This window comes from Poecilia formosa, unplaced genomic scaffold (genome assembly GCF_000485575.1).
Source record: "Poecilia formosa unplaced genomic scaffold, Poecilia_formosa-5.1.2 Scaffold360, whole genome shotgun sequence".
Lineage (NCBI taxonomy): Eukaryota > Metazoa > Chordata > Actinopteri > Cyprinodontiformes > Poeciliidae > Poecilia > Poecilia formosa.
Window position 1 is genome coordinate 169,458 of NW_006800299.1, and position 25,642 is coordinate 195,099.

Below are 25,642 nucleotides of genomic sequence, written 5' to 3' on the forward strand. Positions count from 1 at the left end.
GCTGTCTAGGAACTGTCTAGGAACTGTCTAGGAACTGTCTAGGAACTGTCTAGGAACTGTTCAGGAGCTGTTCAGGAGCTGTTCAGGAACTGTCTAGGAACTGTCTAGGAACTGTCTAGGAACTGTCTAGGAACTGTCTAGGAACTGTTCAGGAACTGTTCAGGAGCTGTTCAGGAGCTGTTCAGGAGCTGTTCAGGAACTGTCTAGGAACTGTTCAGGAACTGTTCAGGAACTAAACTAAACGACTCTGACTGTTGAGATCAACTTGGCACAAAGACTCGGTAACATCAGAATCTCAGGGACTCGAATCATCAGCCTTTAAACACCACAGCCATCGATAAACTGAGAGCCCGGTACGTTCCTCATGTTTTGACCCATATCTTTTTCTTTTCAGTCTGCAGACGCGTTGCTTCAAGAGAAACCGTTGGAGAAACCAGAAGACTCTGAACCAGAACCGTCTGCTGGTCCGGATCCTTCTGCAGTCCCTGAGGTTCCTCAGATGTCTGAAGACCTGCAGCCTGATGAAGATCCAGAGCCCGCTGAGCCACCGTCTTCTGCCACATTTGACTCCGACTCCAAGACCCTGAGCAGCGCCGAGTCCTCAGATGAGGACGAGAGGGAGGCGGCGGATGACGAGTCCAGTTCTCCCAGTATTCTGCCGTCCTCGGTGCTGGACAAGGCCAGCGCCATCGCTCAGCACTTCACCAGCATCAAGAGAGGCAGCCTGGCCCAGGACGACGCCCGCTCCCTCGGCTGTCCGTCCCCTCGTTTACCCAGCAGGACCGGCAGCATGCTCAGCCTGCGGTCCGAGTCGGCCGACCGCCCGCTGCGCCTCAACAGCAACTCCTCCGATCCGCCCGAGACGTTCTGCGGACCGGACCTCAGTCTGCTGTCCCCCAGAGACGACAGCCTCTTCGAGCCGGACCGCAGCGTTCGGCGGAGGCGGGACTCCACCCTGTCCAAGCAGGACCAGCTGCTCATCGGGAAAATCAAGAGCTACTACGAGAACGCCGAGAACCAGGACGCCTCGTTCGGCCTGCGGCGCCGGGAGAGCCTGACCTACATCCCATCAGGCCTGGTCCGGAGCTCCGTCAGCCGCTTCAACAGCATCCCCAGAGCAGAGACGGCCCAGTCCAATCCTCCTGCTTCAGCCCAGGATCTGGATCCTCTCTCCATTCAACCGGCTGAGACTAAGGACCGCTTGGTCTCCAGTCAGTCTTTGGACTCGTTGAAGTCCGATATGTTGAGCAGCGACAGTGAAGAACCGCACAGGTTCCAGCCGACAGCCGATGATCTGTCAGAGGAAGAGTTCAGACCTTCATCGGAGATGATTAAGATCTGGCAGGCGATGGAGCGACAGATCTCCAGATCCCAAAGTGAAGACAGGGAATCCAGTCGATCCAGAGAGACTGTGAAGCCCTCCATCTCCGCCGGCGTCAGCAGCTTAACCCGGACCAAGAGCTGCGACCCCAACCTGGGAAACTCCGACCTCAGCGCCGTCACAGAGGAATCCTTCAGTCCCTCACTGCCAAAGACCAGAACCGCACTCAGCCGGGCCAGAAGTCAGACCAGCACTTCCAGAAGCTTCGGGGAAGAGACGGTGACACTGCGAGCCACGGTGCCCCGGGTGGCGCAGCTGAGGGCCGAGGCCGGCAGCGACAAACCCGCGGGGGAGACGGAGCAAACGGACGAGGTGGACCGAGCCGAGAGCAAAGTCCGTCTTCTGGCTCGTCGCTACAGCCAGCGGATCAGATCCTCCAGTCCGGTGGTCCGACAGCGGAGTCCTGCCGGCCCGTTCAACAGGAAGACTCTGGCTTGTGTTGTGGAGGAGAAGGAAGGTTCAGGTACACCGTGTAGCTCTAATCCATTCATTAGCTCCCTCTGCTGGTGAGTCAGGGTATGACACAGGGTCTGGGGGAGCCATCTTGGACGATCTGTCCAGAGTCCATGAGCTGCTGGAACAACCTCCAGATAAAGTCACATTTGGTGTCCACCGTTACCTAGCAACCCCAGCAAAGCTCCGCCCGTTACCTAGCAACAGCTCTGTTGTGTTTGGTCAGCTGGTTTCCCCGCTGTACAATGGCTGCTGGAAAATGCAAAGTGTTTTGTTGTTGACTTACCATCCAGAAACCTCTTGCTGCATTCCGGCTGGTTGTGCAGGAGCCTCCACTTCTGCTTTTCAAAGACGTATGATTGTATAATTGGCTTCTGTTTGCATCCATGTGAATGTAAACATTGAGTGGGGGGGGCGGGGCCAGCAACAGCTGGATTTAAAGAGACAGGACTCCCTGAACAGGTTTTGTATAGACCAGTTGGTCCAAAGTGGGTCCTGGAGGCCCGGCATCCTGCATGTGTTGGTTCTCTCCCTGGTTTAACGCACCTGGATCAGACCAGCACCTCTTAGAGGCCTAAGAGGAACATTGACAAGCTGAAAGGTTGTTACTACCAGCAGGGACAGAACTAAAACGTGCAGGACGCCGGGCCTCCAGGACCCACTTTGGGCCCCGCTGGCATAGACCACAGATGTTCTCCTGTTTTTCCCGTTTTGCAGCCGAGAGTAACTGGGCTGTTTTTGATGGTTTTGGTCGGTTCTGTCCTCTAAACTCTGGTTTCGGTCCGTTCTCTGCAGGGAAGCCCAGCCTGACTCTGCCTCTGGGTCCTAAGGTCCAGTCCAAGTCTCTGCCGCTGAGCCCGGTGGACCTGGTCCAGAACCTGGGCGGCGGCGCTCCAGGCCACGCCCCTCTCAGCCCGCCGCCCCCCACTGAGGGCTTCAGCTGGCCTGACGTGCGGGAACTCCGCTCCAGATACTCCAGCGGCGGCGGCCGGAACCAGAACCGGCCCATGAGCCGCAGCAGCACCATCCCGGACCGCATGTTGGACGTCGGCCTCAGGAGGCACTCCAGCGGTTCGCCCGGCCATCTCCATGACGACGGCGCGTCGTCAGGCCGACCCCGCGGCGGGCGGGCCGCGGCGCGGGACGAGCGATCCAAACGGCTGCACAGGGCCAACTCTCTGGACCCGCGGCTCAGCCTGCAGCAGCTGGGCGACCTGCAGCGGATCCGGCAGGCCGCCGGCCCCGCCGACCCCGGTTACTACATCGCCGCCGAGGCGCCGCTCACAGACGACCCCGAACACAAGATCATCATCATGGAGAAGCTTCCAGAACCCGGAAACGGGGAGCCGGCAGAGGACGACGGATACGTCCAGATCCGCTCGCCGACCAGCCGGGAGAAGATCTCCATCCTGGCCGTCATCGACCGCTGCCGCGCCTACCAGGAGTCCGACGACTACAGGCTGAGGGACGCGGCCAAGACGGCGCCGCCTTCAGAGCGGGACGAGACGCAGAGAACCCGACCCGACTCCGGGCAGAGCGGTCAGAAGAGCATCGTGAAAAACCTGAGGGAAAAGTTTCAGAACCAAACCTGAAGTCGCTGCTGAACCGAACCTTTTAGATTCAGGACCATAAAGATTCAGGACAAGATCCTCAGAATACCCATGATGCTCCACGTTGCTATGGAAACGTCCTGAACCGTGCAGATGGACTTGTTGTTTAGGTTCTGGGCTCCAGTCGTTTCATTCATCCAGAGTATTCGGGTCAAACTGAGATTTCATTTTTTTATTAGGAGAAAAAAGTCATAAAACGACCAGAGAAAAGTTTCATGAAGCAAAAGTTCGATAAACATCCAGATTTGATTCTTTCCTCCAATCAACTCAGTTCAAAGTTCAGATGCTCAAAATAATCTTTTAATTTTGACTTTATTCTCATTTTTACCATTTTATTCTCACTTTTTCTCGTACGACTTTTATTCCGACTTTTTTCTGGTAGTTATTTTTTTCTTGGCTCCGTCGTGCTTCGAGTTTCTTCATCCTCCTCCTCATCCTCACTCTGTCCAGCCAGTTCAACCTTATTCTGGTTCTGGAATAAAACTTCAGAAAATTCAAGCTAAATTATTTTCTTATGTCAGTAAAATTATCGTTCGAGGCTCTGAGACCTGAGAGAATGAAACCAAATATTACACAGGGTGTATGTATATTTATGAGCCTTAGAAATTAATTGTAAGTTGAAATGAATAATTTTCGATGCTGATGATGATCAGGCGTTTTAACTCTGGGCTGCATGCAATAAATGAGTTTGTAGATGATTTAACTAGGACAATAAAGAATAAACTGAATATTTGAAGAGTAAAAATATGTAAATTTATAATAAATATAATTAAATGATTTATTTTGCTGCTTCTGATCTAACTTACTGTTTTTACATGTTGTGCCTTTTTGTGATTTTATTCCGAATCAGTTTGAACATTTTATTTTGTCACTGAAGCGTCTTTGCTCAGAGGTGACCTCTGACCTCCACAGTCCACCACTGTAACTCCTCGTATTTATTGGATCTCATGTAAATAGAAACGTTTGTGTGTCTGTTAACGTCGGCGGACGTTTTTATCTGACGATGCCAACATGAAACATTAAACTGAGACAAACACGCCGAGATTTTCCTCTTTATTTCAGTCACATACATAAACAGACTTCATAAACAGAAGTTTTATGTAACGAATATAAAACTCATTGGGATCAAAGGTCTCTGTTACAAGATGTCAAACAGCCAATTTATCTAGTGGAAGATTAGCAGATTTTTATATCGACTGTAAATGTTTAACTTCAGGTTTTTATTTCCAAGGTCAGGGATCAGAGATCATTTCCTTTAAGACATTTGTGAGCAGAAACGTTCTGAAGGTACCTGCTTTTGTCCGTTGTGCAGTGAATTTATTTATTTTTTGCTTGACTGCCTCGTCTGGATTATCTTCATCCTCCAAAGGTAAAGGAAGAGCTTCCAGGCCTTCTCTGGGGTTCTCACAGGCTTAAATTTGCAAATTGTAAAAATAAGTGTAAAAATAGACATACTATGTTTTCAGGTACTTTTTATCTACATCTTAAATATGTTCTTTTGTTCATTTCTTCTACTGATCTCTCTTTTTTTTAATCATTTAGAATTCATTCATTCTGTGAGTTCTAGTTCTAGTTTGGCTTCTTGTTGAATGCTAAGCGACAAGATGGAGGGCAGTAACTACAGTACATTCATCATGAATCAGTCTATTACAAAAAGATTGTTATCCAATCAATTCCTTTATTTGTTTGGGAATTAAAGTCTAATTCCTAACTTTATAGATATTCAAAAGCTGTCAACAGCCACCATTATGAAGACAATTGGAGATGTGAAATAGTTGCATAACCTTGGAGTAAAAGCCAGGGAGTCATATTTCAGAGCGGGAAAAATGGTCATTTTTTCTCTCGTAGGTTTTGTTGTTTTGATTACTACGTAATCAAAAAATAATAATCATTGGTTACTCCTCCTGCTGCTCCTCCGCCCGATGCGCAGCAGGAGGCTCTGCTGATCAGCAGCGGCTCTGAACCGACATGCGGACGGCGGCCGAGATCGCCTCTGTCAGATCCTCAGACTTAGTTTCCAGATGTTGTCAAACCATATCTTTATAAGAGCGTAAAGCTGCCAGGTTTGTTATATTGCAAAGAATGCTATATTCTTTGCAACTTAAGTTTTTATTAATTGCTTGGAATATTAGAAACATTTTTATTTTATAATAGTACAATGTATGATATAGTAACAAAGTTTAAATGAAAATCAAAAACAAACTTGAGTAGGACAATTCAGAAAGAAATTGCCCCCCCAAAAAACAACTCAAAATTAAGATATCATTTCCAGTTACATAAAGGCCTTATGTAACACCAGTTAGTGAGTTCAACAATCTGTCAGTCATTGTTACTGTTCCCTCCCTAGTTGCTGATCATGACTTAACAACAAGCTTATTTATTTATTTATTTATTTATCTATCTATCTATCTATTATTTTTCTGGAGGTCATACTTGAAAATAATTCTGGTGGATTAAGGGATACAATTGGGATAAAGCGTCATAATAAAAAATAAGATAACCTATTTAATTCTGGGATTTAACAGTTTGTCCTTCATGGAAACTAAAGCAAAACTGGAAGAAAGGTTAGACTGAGAGGAAAACATTTGCTGTAGCTTAAAATTATCAGAAATATTAATAGGTGGAATCCTGAGTGTTACTGAGGCCGTCAGCAGTGTTCATGTTTGTGTGAAGGAGGGAGGAGAACAATGAGTACAAGGAAGAAAAAGCCTCCATATGAGACCTCAGCTTATGGGGAACATGACCACAAGACCGAATCTAAAAGGTAAGGTTTGAACCGACTTCTTTCCACATCCGATTTGTTTGATCACTTGGCATTTCAGAGTGATTTTACTAAACACTGTGACTTAGGGGTGACTGTGACTGTTACAGTCACACAGACTGTGACTGTAGTCGACTTAGTAGACGTCGACTACTATAGATGTCGACTATTATGATGTAGTCGACGTCGACTACATCATAATAGTCGAGTCGATGTCGACTAGTCGTGGTGACGTCATAGTGACATACGCGCAAAATGCTTCACAACTACTTGGAGGCTTAATCAGCTAAATTCACGGCAAATATTGACACCCCTCCCCTTCTCCCGCTTTTACTAAGTCTATTAATCAGAATTAAAAGAGCAATAAACAGATCATGCTTCGTGAGCAGCGGAGAAAAATTTGTTGCACAAAGTCGGTTCTGACTTTTTTTTTTTTCCAAACACCGGCTGATGCTGATGATCTCTGGATAGTTACTCATATAGGAGTCAAATTATCACACTGACCACAGTGGTGCTTTTGGAACATCACAAACCAAACTTATTATGAACGGATCCCGTTTGGTTACAGTTGAATTCAGTGAAGGCTCCTGCTGCTCCTCCTGCTGCTCCTCCCGCTGCTCCTCCGCCCGATGCGCAGCAGGAGGCTCTGCTGATCAGCAGCGGCTCTGAACCGACATGCGGACGGCGGCCGAGATCGCCTCTGTCAGATCCTCAGACTTAGTTTCCAGATGTTGTCAAACCATATCTTTATAAGAGCGTAAAGCTGCCAGGTTAAAAGCTTCAATACGCAGGGTGACGCTGATCAGTTGGGGGATAAAAAAAGCCTGACATCATGACGCGTTGTAACACATTACTCCGGTAGTCTTTTTTATTTATTTATTTATTTAAAAGGATTTTTTCGGCACTAGTTTATTTGACAGCAATCTGACTATAAGGGAGCAGAGAGAGCGGAGCGGGGGCAGAGAGGCCTGGGCCCAGCGAATGGAGGACGGGAGTCGGACTCCTGACTACCGCGGGCTAAGGTCTCTGTATGCGGGGCGCCGTGCTAACCACCGCGCCACTCAACGCCCCTATTGCGGTCGCCTATGCTGTAATTTTCAATTTCTCTTTGTTAAATTATTTACATTTCTATACAATTTGAGCTTTCTGACGAACTCACCTAGTCTATCTTCTTTCATTTCATTGGAAAAATCTGTTTTGTCATGTGATTGCGACTAGTCGACTGGCCCAGATAAAAGTCATTGCAGACAAAAGAATCGACTAGTCGACTAATTGGTGCAACCCCGACACTGTGTATGTTCCATTGAAGTCCAAAAAGTTCAGATAGACGAGAACCTGGGCCTGGATCCAGCTGCCAGCCAATGAAAAGTGTAAATCCTTAGGATTTTCATTTTTAGAAAATCCTAAGGTTTTTAAACAAGGTTCTTCCACAATGAAGTAGGTTTTGTTTTGTTTTACTCAAAATATTTCAGCCACATTGCTACTCAGATGAACACTTAAGAATACTAGGGCATATTTTAATTCAACCTTTTGGTTCTCTTTTATAGAATCACTGTATTTACAAAGACTACAAATTTTCATATCTAAAATTGCTTTATTGAGAGTAAAGTGGAACTGTAATTAGTTTTCTTATGTGTGCACAAACCTGGTGAACAAAGGTGGTTCTTAAGTTCTTAAAATAAGTAACATAATGCAGTTTTAAAGCAGGAAAATAAAATCTGCTTTGCAGTTAAATAGCTAAATTGTTAGCTACTTCTATTGCAGTGGCTCTACTCATCGTTTTAATGAAATACATCAGAAGTTGACATTGTGAAATATTATTTTAGAATTCTGAGAAAGAGTAATCCTCCGCGATTTTAAATGGAATAGCTTCTTAGCTTCTGTTTGTTTCAGGATCCACCAGCAGAGACCAGCCTATAGTGAAGCCAGTGGTTTGTCCTTGAAGAGCGACAGATCTCTCCCTCATCCCATTAATTTTAAAGGTGGACACAGATCTGTTCACACAAGGTGCGAGTCAACTGTTGCCTTATGGGTTGTTTAGTATTTGAAAACAACTCTTTCACCAGTTAAGGAAAAAACAAATCATATTAATCAATGAAAAACATAACCATTCAGTGATGTGCATGCAATTTTTTGTAGTGAAGCCAGCAGTTTGTCCTTGAAGAGCGACAGATCTCTCCCTCATCCCATTAATTTTAAAGGTGAACTCAGAGCTGATCACACAAGGTACAACTATTGCTTTATGATTTATTTTGTATTTGAAAATACATTCACTATTTGAATAAAATACAAATCACATTCATCAATGAAAGCAATAACCATTCAGTGTTGTAAATGCAATTTGTTGTAGCTCAGGCAATCTAAGTAATGACTTAAATGAAGGAGAGCTGGATTCCCTGTTTAAGGTGAGAACACTTTTACATCAACACTATGCCATGTGAACTTTAAAATGTCATCCATTGTTTGCATTTATGTGCAACTTTGTTTCATATACGAACAAAACAAACATTACTTAGATATATTACATGTCCGTATCATTAATTCAGACTGCTGTAATATTAAGCATCTATTTCTACAGCTCTGTTCACATGGTCATACATACATGATAATCTGCTCTTTACCAAGACTGATACTGAACTATTTAAATCAAACTTCTTGTCTTCAACTGAATGGAAAAATTGTGCATGAAAAAGTAACTAAATCTGATGACTCAAAGGCTCAGAATTCACTTTTAACTAAATTTTCCATTTTCTGTATGACTTGTTCAGTGGAGGAAATTTAGCTAGGTCTTCCTTAAAAAAATATATATTTAGTCTACTGAGGTTTGTAGATGTTAATATTTGAACAGCTCTTATCTTTACAGTTTTATTTATACTTTATATAACTCAAACTCATTTCGATCAGGATGTGATCTGGATTTTGATAGGGCACTTGCAACAGCTTGGATGATTTTTTTTTTTCTATCATGGCCCGTTGGGTGTGCATCTAGCTTGTTACTTTGGACTTTAGTATTTTGCTGCTCTAGTACCAGGACTCTTGGATACTGAGCAGTTCTCCAAAAGCAGAATGTTTGTCAGTTTACTGTTGAGAAGTTGTTAGATGGAGTTTGCAAATTCTGGCCTTTGTTGATAAAGTGATGTATTTCAATGGTCAATAAGCGATGCAGTCTGCTGTCAAATTGTTTGTGTGCAACACATGGATTAGCATGGTTTGCACTACCCCACAGTTGGTTACAAAAAATGAGGAAGAACCATGCAGGGTCTGCTAATCTAGGAGAAATCACAAATCTAGCTGGGACGAACTGGGGCAGAATCAGTTAAAGCCATGGAGAAGGGGCTTCAGTGACCTGTATGTAGACCCAAGGGTATTGTTTCATGGACTTTGGGCATAAGGCAAACTTTCAAAACCTCCTATAAATTTATGAACCATGCTTCAAGATGATTTTACCACCACTGTAGAACTTGTAGAAAGATTAAAGATGACTTAAATAATTGTTGGTTCACAACTTAACTAAAATTCCATACACTTCTTTAATTAGTAATGCTTTGAAAGGGTTGGCACAGCTTATTCACCAGCGCAGAAGAATATTCAAATAATGATGGCAAGATGGTTGAAGTTAGCATTTTAGCACTAGCTTCCACTAAATACTGTGTTAGTGTTGTGCTTTAGAGTTTGCTGAACTATTGTTTATGAGTATGACTTTAGAGTAACTAACTTTTTAGTCAGTAATGTCCACCACTGCAGGGATGTATGGAAAGAAAGTAAAGATTTTCTTCACTATTATTGTAGATTTTAATATATCAGATCATTCATGTCTTTCCCTTAGAATCTGGAGAAAAGCATTTTCAGTTTTATGACGCAGGAGTTAAACAGGATACAAAAAATGCTGAGACCAGAGTATCTCAAGGATGACTTCATGAACAGTGAAGATGAGGACCAAAGATGCAGAGAGTCATTTCTAAATATCACACTGCATTTCCTGCGGAAAATGAAGTTGGAGAAGTTGGCTGACTTCCTCGAGAGAGGTAAATTGATTCTAATAGAGATTATCAAAAGAACTTAGGTCTTTTGCTGCAAAACTAACTCAATGTTGTTTGTTGACTTTGTTTAGAAATGTTTCATGAGATTTGTCGATGGAAACTGAAATCTAGCTTGAAGAAGAAGTTCAATCATTTATTTGAAGGCGTTGCGAAGGCAGGCAACCCAACCCTTCTGAACCAGATCTACACAGAGCTCTATTTCACAGAGGGAGGGACTGAAGAGGTCAATGATGAATGTGAGGTCAGACAGATTGAAACAGCATTTAGGAAACCACACAGACCACAAAAAACAATCAGACAAGAAGACTTATTTAAATCTACATCTGAACAAATTGAACAGTTCAGAGTATTACTCACAACTGGAGTTGCTGGCATTGGGAAAACTGTCTTAACACAGAAATTCACTCTGGACTGGGCTGAAGGCAAAGCCCATCAGAACATCCAGTTCATATTTCCATTCACTTTCAGAGAACTGAATGTGCTGAAAAAGGAAAAGTTCAGTTTGGTTGAATTTGTTCATCGATTCTTTAATGAAATCAAAGAAGCAAAAATCTCCAAGTTTGAAGAATTCCGGGTTCTGTTCATCTTCGATGGCCTGGATGAGAGTCGACTTCCACTGGACTTCACCAACAGTCCGATCCTGACTGACATTACAGAGTCCACTTCTCTAGATGTTCTGCTGACAAACCTCATCAGGGGGAAACTGCTTCCCTCTGCTCTCCTCTGGATAACCACACGGCCTGCAGCAGCCAATCAGATCCCTCCTCAGTGTGTTGGCATGGTGACAGAGGTCAGAGGGTTCAATGACCCACAGAAGGAGGAGTACTTCAGGAAGAGATTTGAAGATGAGCAGCAGGCCAGCAGGATCATCTCCCACATCAAATCGTCACGAAGCCTCCACATCATGTGCCACATCCCGATCTTCTGCTGGATCACTGCTACAGTTCTGGAGGATGTGATGGAGACCAGAGAGGTAGGAGAGCTGCCCAGAACCCTGACTGAGATGTATATCTACTTCCTGGTGGTTCAGACCAAAGTGAAGAAGGTGAAGTATGATGGAGGAGCTGAAACAGATCCACACTGGACAACAGAGAACAAACAGATGATCGAGTCTCTGGGAAAACTGGCTTTTGATCAGCTGCAGAAAGGAAACCTGATCTTCTATGAATCAGACCTGACAGAGTGTGGCATCAATATCAGAGCAGCCTCAGTGTACTCAGGAGTGTTCACACAGATCTTCAGAGAGGAGAGAGGGCTGTACCAGGACAAGGTGTTCTGCTTCGTCCATCTGAGTGTTCAGGAGTTTCTGGCTGCTCTTCATGTTCATCTGACCTATGTTAACACCCGTGTTAATTTGATGGCAGAACAACAAAGCATCTTTCAGATTCCTAGAGTAACAGATTTAAATTATCTCAATCAATGTGCTGTGTACCAGGCACTCCAGACTCCAAATGGACACCTGGACTTGTTCCTCCGCTTCCTTCTGGGTCTTTCAGTGCCTGCCAATCAGATTCTCTTACAAGCTCTTTTTACATCAACAGAAACTATCTCTCACACCAATGAAAAAACAATTCAGCACATTAAAAGGATAATCAGCGATAATCTGTCTCCAGAGAAAAATGTAAACCTGTTCCACTGTCTGAATGAACTGAATGATTATTCTTTAGTCGATGAGATTCAACAGTCTCTGAGATCAGGAAGTCTCTCCACAGTTGAACTGACTCCCACTCAGTGGTCAGCTCTTGCTTTCATACTACTGTCATCGAAAAAAGACAAAGACACTTTTGACCTGAAGGAATATTGTCCTTCAGAGGAAGTTTTGCTGAGGCTGTTGATATTGGTTAAAGACTCCAACAAAGCTCAGTACGTCAATTGATCACTTTGAAATAATTTTGTATTTATCCTGTTTAAATTAAACATGTAGTTTATTAATAATTCTACTTATTTACTCTTCTAGGCTGAGTAGCTGTAACTTGACAGAACAAAGCTGTGAAGGTCTTTCATCAGTGCTCAGATCGAAGACATCATATCTTAAGGAGTTAGACCTGAGCTACAACAACTTAAAGGATTCAGGAGTGAAACAGCTGACAACTGGACTGCAGAGTCCTAACTGTAAATTGGAAGTTCTCAGGTAAAAAGGGCATTAATTGTCAATTAGTGAAAAATAATTTTTGTTAGTCTGTGTGTTCAACCTTTGTATTATTTTCCTTTTTAAATTTTGATTTCATATTTCTATCTCCAGTTTGTCAGGTTGTCTGATCACAGAGAAAGCTTGTAGGTCTCTGTGCCATGTTTTAAGCTCTCAATGTTGTAATTTGAGAAAACTGGACCTGAGTAATAATGACCTGCAAGATTCTGGAGTAAGCCAACTGTCGGCTTCCCTGAAGAATCAACACCTAAAACTGGAAACCCTCAGGTCAGCATGCATCTAGTTTTTAATCATTTATGTGCATATGTTCCACATTAGTAGAACTTTACTTTTAATTGCTGAATGTTATTGTGTTGTTCTTAATTTCAGATTAGGAGGATGTCTGGTGACAAAAAAAGGTTGTGCTTCCCTGGTCCTAGCTTTGATGGCAAATCCTTCTCATCTGAAGGAGCTGGACCTGAGTAACAATGATCTCCAAGATTCAGGAATAAAGCATCTGTCTAATGTGCTGCAGAGTCCACATTTTAAACTGGAAACTCTCAGGTCAGTGTACAATTGGTTGTCAACAGGTTTAATTCTAAGAATGCAATTGCTTTTGCAATCGTTGTTAGAGTTTATCATGTTTCTCACATTTCAGCCTAGCAGGATGTATGATCACTGAAGACGGCTTTTCTGCCCTGGCTTCAGCTCTAAACTCAAATCCATCTTATCTGAGAGAGCTGGATGTAAGCTACAACCATCCAAGAGATTTAGGAATTCAGATTATGTCTGCTGGATTAGTTGAACAGCGCTGGAGACTAGAGACTCTCAGGTACTTGAAGGGTTGTGGGGGTTATCCATCTGATTTCATAGCATGTAATTATTATTGTATTTTGACAATATTTTGAGAACTTTACTGATTTTTAGGATTTATTTTAATTTGGGTCATTCTTGATCTATATTTTAGAAATTGTTTTTTACTATTATTATCTTATAAAATCACTAAATGTAGAGGCATGAAAACAAATGTATTGTATTATAGATATAGTCCCAAATAACAGAATATTTTGGTACTTCTATCCAGGGGCGCGGTATAGGGACCAACAGGGGACCCTCCATAATTTAATCATTTATGTTTTGGTCATAGAAATTTAAAAAAAAATCGGGGCCCTGTCAATTACAAAATTAATCATATTGTTTTTTCAAAGATTGTTTTTAGCAGTAAAAATTTAATGTCCCCCTCCCAGCTCAAAAAACACACATACATATTTGCCCTGATCCCCCCTATCTGGGTTAAATGGTTTGTTCCTGCTTGGAGCTTCAGAGTGATGCTGTTAGCAGCAGACAGTAGAAAACAAGAACAACTGTGGCAGTTACTATGCTGCTAAGAAAAGTTATAAAATCGGGTTTTCAAAAAAAAGAGAGGGAGAGAGAAAAAGGCAAGAGTGTTAATTTATAACCTAGTTTTTCTCCAAGAGACGTGAGTAGACTGTGAGTTTATCAATCATTTAGCATAATTAGCTTAGCTACAGACTACTGTTTGCCTCCATTTCACTAGGATTTATGAATTAAGGAAATAAATTACCAACATATTCATATATTTAACTTGTCCCTTGTACCTTTTACCACTTAACAACAGATGAGTTGGTCAGCAGCAGCTCTACCCCACATCCCTCCTGACCCGTCCTCTCCTGAGTAAAATTAAAGCTGCAGTATGTCACTTTTATATAAATATTTTTTTCATATATTTGTTAAAACTGTCATTATGTTGTGACAGTATGGTATGAGAGATAATCTGTGAAAAATCTATTTCCTCTGCCTTCTCCCAGTGCTAGAAACAACCAGTCAGTGGCAGGAGAGTTTTAGTGCTGCCAATCACAATCTCATGTGGTGCTGCTCATCCTTCCTTCCTCTCGATTTGTGCTGTGCTGCAGCTAGCATAGCACAGAGCTGTGCAGATTCAAACTGTGAATGCTCAGTTTAGTTAGCATAGCTACCAATGATGGCAGATAAACAGTTTCCTTTAATAAGTTGTTTCTCCACCATTAGCACATTTAGCAGTGAGTGAATGAGGCTAATTGACAGCGCTAAGACCCTCCTCCTGGTTCTGATTGGTTGTTTTGGTCAGAACGGTGCATGACGTTAACCAGTAATAGTAATTCAGGAAGGAGATGGAGGAGATTGATTGTTTTCACAGATTATCTGTCTCATAACAAACTGCTACGACATGGTGACAGCTTTAACAAATATGGAGAAAACATATTTTTTATTAAAGTTATGTACTGCAGCTTGAATAAAATGCAACTACATAGCATTTTTAGAAGTCTGGATTGTTTTATGTGTATTTTGCACGTTGCTTTAGACTGTTGCTGGTGATTTAGATTTCAGTAATCTAAAACTAATAGAAAAAAAATGTAAGCAACCTACTTGCATATTGGATGTGGACTGTTGGATGTTAAATTCATGAGCTGTAAATATTGTGCTAATTATCAGTATTGGACCAAAGAAAGCAAGGCAAATGCAGCCTTTAAAATTGTGATGCTTGTTATGGGTCAAATAGACTCAAAAAATTGTAACAGCAGCTGCACAGAGGGGCCCAAACACATTTTTTGTCAGGGGGCCCAAGATTCCTGGCATCGCCCCTGCTTCTATCCATCCATCCATCCATCCATCCATCCTCTTCCGCTTATCCGGGGTCGGGTCGTAGGGGCAGCAGCTTCTGAAGGGAGGCCCAGACTTCCCTCTCCCCAGCCTCTTCCAGCTCCTCCAGGAACCCCAAGGCGTTTCCAGGCCAGCTGAGAGACATCGTCCCTCCAGTGTGTCCTGGGTCTCCCCTCCTCCCGGTGGGACCTGAACTCCTCACCAGGGAGGCGTCCATCCTGACCAGATGCCTGAGCCTCAACTGGCTCCTCTCGACGTGGAGGAGCAGCAGCTCTACTCTGAGTCCCTCCTGGATGACCGAGCTTCTCTCTCTAAGGGGGAGCCCAGCCACCCTGAGGAGGAAACCCATTTCAGCCGCTTGTATCCGGGACCTCGTTCTTTCGGTCATGACCCAAAGCTCATGACCATAGATGAGGGTGGGAATGTAGATCGACCGGTATATCAAGAGCTTCGCTTTTTGACTCAGCTCTCTCTTCACCATGACGGACCGGTGCAGCGCCCGCTTCACAGCAGACGCTGCACCAACCCGCCTGTCGATCTCCCGCTCCCTTCTTCCCTCATTCGTGAACAAGATCCCCAGATACTTAAACTCCTCCACTTGGGGCAGGACGACCCCCCTGACCCGGTGAAGGCACTCTACCCTTTTCCAGCTCAAGACCATGGCCTCGGATTTGGAGGCAGTGAGCCTCATCCTGGCCGCTTCACACTTGGCCACGAACCGCTACAGCAAGAGCTATTTTGATACTTTTATGATTAATTATAAAATATCTTGGGAATTCATGTTAAGGTCAGGATTGTGTTGTGGAAATGATGCATTATGATTTTTCCTTTTTTTTTTAAACTTGTCTAAACACACTTCTCATGCAACTTGTAACTTGCAAAAGCCTCTGGTTCTTAATTTAGAAATTCTTAGTGTAAGTCTGCCACTAAGGATTTTTATTATGTTGTCATAAAAAAATTAGGGATTACCTTTAAACTGCTTTTAATTCATAGCTGTCTGAAAACATTACTTTTAAAACAATTTATGTAAGCTTTATTTCCCTCTCGAGTCGTTATTTAAAACCACAAACCTCAAGAATATTATCATGATTTGGTATTGGTGGTGAGGAGGATGCAGATGAGCCCAGGCTGACATTTAGAAGGTATTTAATGATTAATACTCAGGAACAAGGAAACTGGCAGAGACTCACGACAGCAGAACAGACTGGTATGACACAACAAGGATCCGACAAGAGACAAAGAAACAGGTGGACTTAAATACACAGGGAGGGTAATCAGGTAACTAGACACACCTGGGAAGTCAACAGGGAAGACAGGACAGGAACAGGACTAAACACAGAAAACCTCAAAAATAACTACACAGAAAAACACGGATCACAACAAATATTTAAAATTGTACAGCCTTAAATGATTAAGTTTTAATTTAGCTTTACTTTACTTAGATGTATAATTTTAAAATATTAAGAAATATTTACTTTCAGTATGCATTATTTAAATCTGTACAACTACAAAATGTTTTTTCTTTTTAATATAAAGCTGAATTTGAGTGCAATGTGATTAGCATTATTGTCCACCGGATGTCTTGCGCTAAATTCATTCTAAACAAGCAAGCTTCTCTCTGTATGTATATACTGTATATCTCCTGGCAGAGCATAGAAAAAGACTCCAACTCTTCTTCTCACTAGAATAGATAATTCTGGGTAATATATTATTTTTGACTATTTATTGTGACATAATCATTGTTTTACATCAAGTTATTATGTATTTGGTTGCACCTTCTGTGAGAACCAGTTTTGGAGGCTCATAAACAGCTTCTATTCCTTGCTCAGTTTGAACAATTTAATTAGTGTAATCTATAAACACTTGGCTATTTGTGCTTAAAGTGTGTTTTATTCTTGAACACCAAACTCTGGTCTTTCAGTATTTGCAACAAAATTCAACATGTTATTCAGTAAACATAATCTAATTTAATTTCCCTTTAGGATTATCTATACATATATAGATAATTTATCTCTCCCAATTTGGAAATTTAAGAGGCATAGTTAACTGTTGCCCAGATGGATTTTCAAACCAGCAAATGATACAATCCAAAATGATAAAACACTTTCAATAAAATCCCAATAGCACATATAAAGAATCTTGCAATGAAGATTAAAAGACAACAAACAACTTCTTTAAGAAAAGTACATATGTTGTTGAGTTTATGTACTGTTGAAAATAGTTCATAAATCCACCTTCAATTTGTGATCAAGCATAATGCTAAGATATTTAAGGCTATATAAATAAATATTATTTAAACCTTCCACAGTTTTAAGGTTTTAGTTTTAGGGACGCAAAGGAAGAGTGTGGCACATGTCATGGTCGGACAATGGGGAAGCAGTGGGGCGTCCAGTCATTTTATGAAACCACAAAAAACAAGTAAAATTCCCACAGGGTCCACTGGACCTCACCTTAGGATTCAGGGAGGGTTAACAATACTTTACAAAAACATGTTTTTCAGGACCTGACTTGATTCAGTACATCATATATTTTGTAATATTTTTTACCTATGTTACAGCTTTTTGGCATTTTATTTTGTTTATTCCTATAGAACGGACCATGGAGGAAATCAAAGGTTACTGTCTGGACTGTGGAAGTGTAAGTTGGACAAATTTTGACAAAAATGTGGCTTTGTCTTATCTGTTATAATACCAAGTTAATTATTTTGTATATTCCTAACAAGGTATAGTTGTTTAAAAATATAAATATATGAAAATAAATAGAATTATACTTTTGTGTCTGATAACTGCAGTTGTGTTTCATTCCATCAAGACTGCCAATGTCAGTCAACAAAGGATTTGTGTTTTCTTGCACTCTGTGTTGGTCAAGCTCTAATTCATACAAAATAATGCACTTGACAGACAGGCTAACTTGGTGTCTCTTCTTTAAATAACACATGGCAGGCTGTGTTCAGTCTCTTTAAACTTTTCGCTATTGACTTGTGCTTAATGCCATAAAAAAGAAAGCTTTCTGCGCAGAGCATTTGAAGCACTGCTTAAATCACTTGAATTAGAAACTGCTTCAGGCAATCTGTCTGGGGCAATAGTTGCACCAATAGATGCGTAAGATGTCTACTTGCATTTGCTGTTGAAGGCCAAGCCTACTGGTGTGTCATATTACACTTTGGCCTGTGTCATCATATTCTTAGAAGTGAAAACAGCCTAAATATCCAGATGGCTGATAAAACTTGGGCTTTCCATCTGTTTGATGAGGACCTATGGTAAATCCCAACTGACCTTGAGGGTTTGACATTTATGTGTGGGCAGCCATTCTCTTGCTCATGGTGTGACCACTGAATGACACCAGCATCTCCAACTGGTTTAGAACCCTCTGTATGTAAGACATTCCACAATGCCAGGGGACCTTCTACCAAGTTTATGGTAATTGTTGGAAACTTCTGTGACTTTTAGATGTGTCCCTAGTCCAACACACCTGAATGAAATGGCTGAATGTAATAATGTAGAAAACCTTTGCAAATTAATTAAAAAGAAATACTGAAATATTCACAAGTATTGAGACCCTTTACACTAATATTTAACCCACATGCTGCTCATTTCTTCTGATCTTAACTGAGATGGTAGTACTCCTTCATTGGAGTCCAGCTGTGTTTAATTAAACTGACTGAACTTAATTAAGAAAGGCACACACCTGTCTACATAAGACTTCACAGCTCACAGATCATGTCAGAGGAAATGTGAATCAGGATGTGGAGGGAATGGCCCAAGGAGCTCAGAGAAAGAATTGTGGAAAGGCACAGATCTTTTCCACAGATCTGAATGGTCAGGTCTTTCTAGACCTGACCATTCAGCCAAACTGAGCAATTATTTGGCTGTAAGAGCATTGGTGAGAACACTCTTGCAGGTAAAGAAGCCAACGATCACTGACTGAGCTCCAGAGATGTATTAATTTTGTACAGCATAAAACACTGTGCAGTTAATAAAAATGGCATAGTCTCATCCAAATGAATGTGCAACTTTCTACGATAATTTAAAAATTATAGTTGGATTTGCAGCAACAGCCTTTTCAACAGTCTGACTAGAAAAGAAATAAGCAACAATGACTGTCCAAGCACAGACTGCTGCCTCAGTTTTGGGACAGCATGCTCACTGGCAATATAATCTTTGGTTGCTCTGTGCCTTAATGTATGGTAAAGTAGTTTGGCTATGACCAATAAGTGGTCTCCCTTGGAAAGGTGTTGGTGCTTCAAGCTTCTTGGGCAATGACTAGCTCTTTTGTCTTGTTCCTATCACAATAGTAGATGACAATTGTAGATCCATATTGATTTAATCGGGTGGCTATCAGTTCCCCATGACTTTGATCAAGGATACTCGGGAAGGACTGAAAAAAAATGGAAGTTGTATCTATAACTATAATTCTTTTATTTCTTTTACATTAAATCTCAATGCACACAGAGCTGAGAAGATAAATTCACTGTTGACTGCCACTGGCAATTTTTCACAAATTCAGAAAACCAATCTTTGTTATTCTTTTTCTCTCTGTCAGATTTTTGTGACCTTCAGCTGGACCTTGACACAGTCGATAAGAAAATTAAACTCTCTGACAACAACAGAAAAGCACAACTGTTAACTGATGAGCACCCACGTTGTCATTATCCTGACAGATCTAGATTCTACTGTCGAAATCTCATAAACAGTCGTTTATACTGGGAGGTGCAGTGGAGTGGAGACGTTTCTGTATCCGTCAGTTACAAATTCAGTGATGACAGCAGAACTGAAGGAAATAATCAGTCTTGGAGTGTGGAATGTTCTCAGAGGGATGGCTACTCCATCTGGCACAATGATAACCAAATGTTGATTCAGTCCTCCTCTGACTCTGATAAAGTAGCAGTGTATGTGGACTTTCCAGAAGGTACTGTGTCCTTCTATAAAGTCTCCCCAGAAACACTGTTCCATATCCACACCTTCAAAACCAGCTTCACTGAACCTCTTTATGCCAGCTTTAAGCTTTGGACATTTGGCTCATCAGTGACTTTATGCTCCCTAGGAAGAAAAGTTCTCAGAAGCCTTTAGAAGTTTTTGCAGTTTCAGTCATGCTAAGTTATCCTCGGCTTTTCTTTGCTTCTAACAAATCGCATCAAAATTGATGTTTAAAAAAAATCTAAAAAAATACATATTTCCAGATTTTTTTAGTTATTGTTCAGATTGACATTAGAAAAATGTCAGAATATAAGCAACTTAGAAGACGTTAACTTTTATTTTAATGCTACTTTAGACTTAATTACATAAATAAAGAACTAAAGAAGAATTACTCTTGATAAACTGAAACTTTCAATTTAAATCTGTGGATACTGTAATGATCTCTTCAGGAACATATGACTTGCACCTTTCTGTACATGCAGAATTTAAATATAATGTTATTGTGTTTTACTATTCAACAAAATAGTCTGTTTTTCCTCTCTTTTTTCATTTTTATCATATGTGTTTTATTTTATATTTCAGTTTTATTTAATTTTCCTGGCAGGTTTTTTTTTTAAGATAATCTTTAAACACAAAATTATTTATTTTATTCTTTACATTTGTTATGTGTTTTATGTTCATAATTAAAATACTATTGTCATGTACAGTTTTTGTTGTCATTAATTATTTAAGATTTTTTAAAATCAGTTCATTTAAGTTCATCAGAGTTTTATTTCTTAGAAAATATTTTCACATACAAGGAAGTTGATGAGTTGCAGAACATTCAAAGTAAGCAGAATATTAAGAATCAATTTAGTTTTAAAGTGAGAAAAAATTAAGTACAAATATAAAAATGATGATGCATGGTAAATAAACTAAATAAGAATTAAGAGCAGTGAAAGAACAAGTATATCAGAAATCATTATTGTAGATGGAAAATATCTTTGTGGAAATGAACATTACTGCAGTGAACACTAAATATCAGGTGTGTTGGTGTAGCATATAATGTACTAATGTTTGGTAATAGATGAGTCGGTGAGGGTCCTTGGATTTGTTGATTAATCATTGATGGGAATCTGATAAGAAAACTCATCTCAAACCACCAATGCAATTCATATAAAGTCAGTTTAATCCAGATTTAAAGGCAATTACATTCTGAATTAATCCCAGTTAAAAATTAATGCAGTTAAGCTCAGTTTGATATTAAAACTGGCCAGAGGTTCTCTATCCAAGTCTTGGGCCGTGGAGATAATGTCTGTAATTATTAATATAATAAAAAAAAATAAACTATAATATTATTCTTTTAAAAATCAATGTCATTCACAACAAAATGATAAAGAGTAAAGTTTATTACTAATTTACTTTTGATTTTACTTTGTAAAATCTTAATGAAGCAAATGGACTCACAAGGCATTTATTTTTAACAATTAAAATGTCTAACGGCCCCCTGACGCCCCGGGCCCCCAGGATCTCAGCATCGCTCCTGGTTTCATTGTTATTCCTCCAGACTGAGTCCCGTCGTCCTGCGGATCTGGGCAGATTATTGATTATTGATTACAGATTGTCCATCCCGTGGCCCCGCCCACTGAGGGCGGAGTCCCTGCAGATCAGCTGCTGTGATTCTGATGCTCCGTTTCCACCGCAGTCTTCATCCTGACCCAGCCGAACTGCCGACCTCACGGTAAGGAGTCCCGCTGGTTCCGACCGGCTCGGTTCGGTGCGGTGACTCGGTTCTTCCTGGTTTGCTGGTTGGTTTGGGGTTTTTAGAGCAGAACGCGGCTGGGTCCGTTTGAATCCAAACGCTGGTTTGTTTGTTTCTGAACTTCTCTAAGTTTTAACGGAACCGAACCGCATCCCGTCCCGTTAGAACCGGATGTTTTGTTTTGTTTTACCTGTCGACACTCGGGTAAAGTTTCCTCAGGTGCGAGCAGAGCTTCATCACTCTCAGGGTTCTGATTGGAGGCTGCTGGACTCTGGCGTTATCGGAACCGGCGTTATGGACTCTGTCTTTGGTCCATCAGCTCGATTAACCGATCAGTTCGAGTCAACATGGACTTTAAACCCACAATCTTAACTTTGTTTGTGTGATTTTAGTCAGATTTCTGTCCTGTCAGCGTCAGGGGGACAGTCGGTGTGAGTGGGGCCCATATGGGTCCCAAAGCTCACCTTAAGTATTCACACCCCATTAACTTCCCACATGTTGTTACATTTAATATTTACTCTTTCATTGGGAATTTATGAGGAGAACATCTACAGGTCCTCCTCATTTGGATTCAGGTCTGGACTTTGACTAGACCATTCTAACAATCTGTTTTGATCTGAACCATCCCAGAATATCTGTGGCTGGATGGTTAGGGCGTTTCGTCCTGCAGGGTTCTGTAGTCTTCATGATTCTGGTTGTTTTCTACAGAACCAGAACATCTGCAGTCAGACTCGGATTAAATGAAAAACAGCTGGATTTTGGTTCTGACCTTTGACCTCTACAGGAGCTGTTAGGACTAGTTTTCTTCCCAGGTTTTTATTTCCAGAATATTCTGAAACCATTTTCATGTCGGACAGAAATGTGAAACGTTAAGTTGTGGCTGAGGACAGATTAGTTCTGTCGAGGTTCTGAGGATCCACTCGGTCAGCTGCGCTAACCCTGGACTCAGAAACATGAGCTGCTAAAGCTAACACGCCTCACTAACAGGTTCTCAGTGAAACATTTAGTTAGCTGAACCGCTAAAGCTGAAGGCAAAAGCTGGCTCTGCTGTTAGCGCGTTAGCATGTTCACCACTGTGGACTGAAGTCATTTTGGTGCTGATTTTCTGTCCTTTGGGTCATTTTCCAGCTCTGGACCCACAAATACACGTCACTGTTTATAAATGTTACTTCACATTTACGGTTCCTAAACTGTAAATTTATATTTTATAATATTAAAGGTGTTTTTCCTCGTCATATTTTAATGATTTTCTATAGAGACACTTCTAGAGGCTGTAAACTGCGACATGAACAGACGTCGTGTTTTTCATCGTTTCCTGATGATAATTAAAATATTTCATCAGAAGCTCAATCTGACCTGCTGCCTTCATCACAGGAATCTGAGCTCCACCCCGTCTGTCATGGAGGAATGTCTCCACCCGACACACACACACACACACACACACACACACACACACCTCAGTGCAGAGGAATTAAGTGTTTCCCAACCTCCTACAGAAATTATTGCTGCAATCTGTGTTTTCCTGTGAGAATCGGGGAGACATGGACCATGACACTGAGGGTCGGATCGGAACCAGAACTCCTGGTTTGGTTCAGAACCGATCAGGTGTTTCTCAGTCATTAGTGTGAGGTGGAGACACTGAAACATCTGAAACATACTGAGCGTCGTGTCATAAGGAGCGTTAAAATGTCGACATGCGTGTGGGAGTTATGAAGCACCGCAGCATGACTCCTCCTCCTCCGTACCGTAACGATGAGCTGTAGCTTCTGTTTTCATATCGATAAACGTCTCAGAGGAGAGGACAGGCAAATAGATCATCTACTTATTAAAAATTCAAATTATTTTAGTCCCTGAGGATTTATAGAATGTTAAAGTAATCAGAGCAACGTGGAAGCTATTGCTAATGTGCTACACTAGCATTAGAGTGCTTTATCTACAATGCTAACGCGCATTTAGCATCGTAGATAAACTCTTTAGCTAAACCATTTAGTTAAGGACTTTAGCCCTAACTGAAAGGGTTAAACCCTTAGTGGTATGGCTAAAGGACTATTAATGGAAGCTAATGCTAAAGTGCTACACTAGCAATGTATTTGGTGGAAGCTAATGCTAACGGGCTCTCCCGGTCAGCCTTCAGACTCCAAGTCGACAAAAACAACCAGATTTACTGATGAAGCTGCTTCACCATCCGTCTGGAATCTGACCCACGGAAATCTGGAAAATCCTGAAAACTTTATTAAATGTGAGTCTGATCTGCTTTAAGTGTTTTTTTATCGCAGTTAAACTTTCCTGTTGCTGTTCAGAACTGAGCAGCAGCCGGGCCCGGTTCTGGAGGCCGAACAAAGGACTCATTGATCTGGATTCCTCAGATCCAACCGGGTCACAGGTCAGCAGTGACTGACGGTTCCAGGCGTGTTGAGATGCAAAGTTAAACATTTAACCAGAAAAATGAGCAGAAAACGGGGATTAATTCCCAGTGGAGCTGAAATCTCAGTTTATTTCTCCTCTCTCTGCACGTTTAATCTGACAGATTGATAAACTTTGGTCAGATTCTGCAGAATCCCGTCGTCATGGCGTCCAGAACCAGATGGGACGCGGTGAAGGAGCGAGTAACCAGAGGTCCTGATGACGACCCGGACGGATCGCTGGAGGCCAACCTGGAGAACGCCGACCCGGAGCTGTGCATCCGCCTGCTGCAGGTAGGAACCATCACCATGGGAACGACTTCCTCCAGGCGGCGATGCTCCAGTTAACGATTAATCGATTTCTAAATTAGTTGACGATTCCTTTCAACAATAGATTAATCACGATTAATCGCCTGAGTTTGATGGCTGTAATTCATTCCGAGTTTGACTTCCTGAACCCAGGAAGGCTAAGGCTCCATGTAGCTTAACGATTAATCGATTACTCATTTAGTTGATGATCATTTCAGTAAATGATTAATAATGATTAATTGACTCAGCCTGAGATTGATGGTTTTAATTCCATCAGAATTTGACTTCCTGGTTTGTTTTGGAACCAGACAAGGCTAAGGCTCCATGGAGCTTAGCGATTGATCGATTACTGAAAAAGTTCATCATTTAAGTAATCGATTAATCGTTTCAGCCGTAGTCCTGATGAGCTCAGTGCTGTGGCGGCGTGTCGCCTGCAGGTTCCCACCGTGGTGAACTACTCAGGTCTGCGGCGGCGCCTGGAGAAGAGCGACGAGCCGTGGATGGTCCAGTTCCTGGAGCTGCAGGGTTTGGACCTGCTGATGGCGGCGCTGGAGCGGCTGTCGGGCCGCGGCTGCGCCCGCATCGCCGACGCGCTGCTGCAGCTCACCTGCGTGTCGTGCATCCGCAGCGTCATGAACTCGTCCGCCGGACTCGACTTCATCCTGGACAATGAGGAGGGATACATCCGGACCCTGGCCCAAGGTGGGTGCTGCCGCCCGGTTCTGTCTGCTGCGGGTCCGATACCATCAGGAAGCAGCTCGACCTGTTGGTTGCCATGACAACCTGCAGCTGCGGCACTTCAAAAATGCAGCTCTGCAACATTTCTGCCCTCATGAGATCCATGCAGAGGAAAGAGGTCGGTTCATCTGACTGGTACTGGTCCTGGTTCTGGTCATGGTTCCAGCCCTGGTCCTGGTCATGGTTCTAGTCCTGGTCCTGGTCCTGGTCATGGTTCCAGTTCTGGTTCCAGTCCTGGTTCTGGTTCCAGTTCTGGTTCTGGTTCCAGTTCTGGTCCTGGTTCCAGTCCTGGTTCTGGTTCCAGTTCTGGTTCTGGTCCTGGTCCTGGTCCTGGTCCTGGTTCCAGTCCTGGTCCTGGTTCCAGTCCTGGTTCTGGTTCCAGTTCTGGTGCTTTTCCTAGTCCTGGTTCTGGTCCCGGTCCTGGTTCTGGTTCTGGTTCCAGTTCTGGTCCTGGTTCCAGTCCTGGTTCTGGTTCCAGTTCTGGTCCTTTTCCTGGTCCTGG

The 25,642-nt window shown here is 42.2% G+C and overlaps 3 protein-coding genes across 13 annotated transcripts in view; all 3 read left to right on the plus strand.

Annotated features, from left to right (window-relative positions):
- LOC103153708 (pleckstrin homology domain-containing family G member 3) overlaps nucleotides 1-3,703 on the plus strand; it is a 27,146-nt gene extending 23,443 nt beyond the window's left edge. For all 6 annotated transcript variants that reach the window (XM_007574724.2, XM_016662143.1, XM_016662144.1 and 3 more), the window contains 2 exons: nucleotides 395-1,844; nucleotides 2,630-3,703. In XM_007574724.2, the coding sequence (XP_007574786.1) occupies nucleotides 395-1,844; nucleotides 2,630-3,426 (2,247 nt within the window). In that variant the 3' untranslated portion in view covers nucleotides 3,427-3,703. The remainder of the gene's footprint in view (nucleotides 1-394; nucleotides 1,845-2,629) is intronic.
- Nucleotides 3,704-9,918: 6,215 nt separating this feature from the next.
- LOC103153740 (protein NLRC3-like) lies at nucleotides 9,919-20,126 on the plus strand. Its single transcript, XM_016662147.1, has 8 exons — nucleotides 9,919-10,230; nucleotides 10,317-12,108; nucleotides 12,203-12,376; nucleotides 12,488-12,661; nucleotides 12,764-12,937; nucleotides 13,032-13,205; nucleotides 17,625-17,671; nucleotides 19,577-20,126. The coding sequence occupies exons 1-8, from the start codon at nucleotides 10,059-10,061 to the stop codon at nucleotides 20,101-20,103; spliced, it is 3,234 nt and encodes a 1,077-aa protein (XP_016517633.1). The 5' UTR covers nucleotides 9,919-10,058; the 3' UTR covers nucleotides 20,104-20,126.
- Nucleotides 20,127-21,563: 1,437 nt separating this feature from the next.
- Nucleotides 21,564-25,642, plus strand: part of LOC103153709 (inverted formin-2-like) — an 18,103-nt gene continuing 14,024 nt past the window's right edge. For 5 of the 6 annotated variants that reach the window (XR_001659020.1, XR_001659021.1, XM_016662108.1 and 2 more), the window contains exons 1-3: nucleotides 21,571-21,670; nucleotides 24,238-24,387; nucleotides 24,840-25,104. Coding sequence is in view for 4 of the 6 variants with exons in the window: in XM_016662108.1 (XP_016517594.1) it covers nucleotides 24,259-24,387; nucleotides 24,840-25,104 (394 nt within the window). In the remaining 2 variants the exon portion in view is untranslated. Of the gene's footprint in view, nucleotides 21,671-24,237; nucleotides 24,388-24,839; nucleotides 25,105-25,642 lie in introns of all 6 variants that reach the window. The other variant, XM_007574731.2, reaches the window with a different exon arrangement.

Excerpts from the sequence above, each read along its gene's own strand:
- LOC103153740 (XM_016662147.1), top strand. The coding sequence starts at position 10,059 with ATGACGCAGGAGTTAAACAGGATACAAAAAATGCTGAGACCAGAGTAT. Across the intron at positions 10,231-10,316 it reads GGCTGACTTCCTCGAGAGAG|AAATGTTTCATGAGATTTGT; the intron begins GTAAATTGATTC and ends GACTTTGTTTAG. Across the intron at positions 12,377-12,487 it reads TGTAAATTGGAAGTTCTCAG|TTTGTCAGGTTGTCTGATCA; the intron begins GTAAAAAGGGCA and ends TTCTATCTCCAG.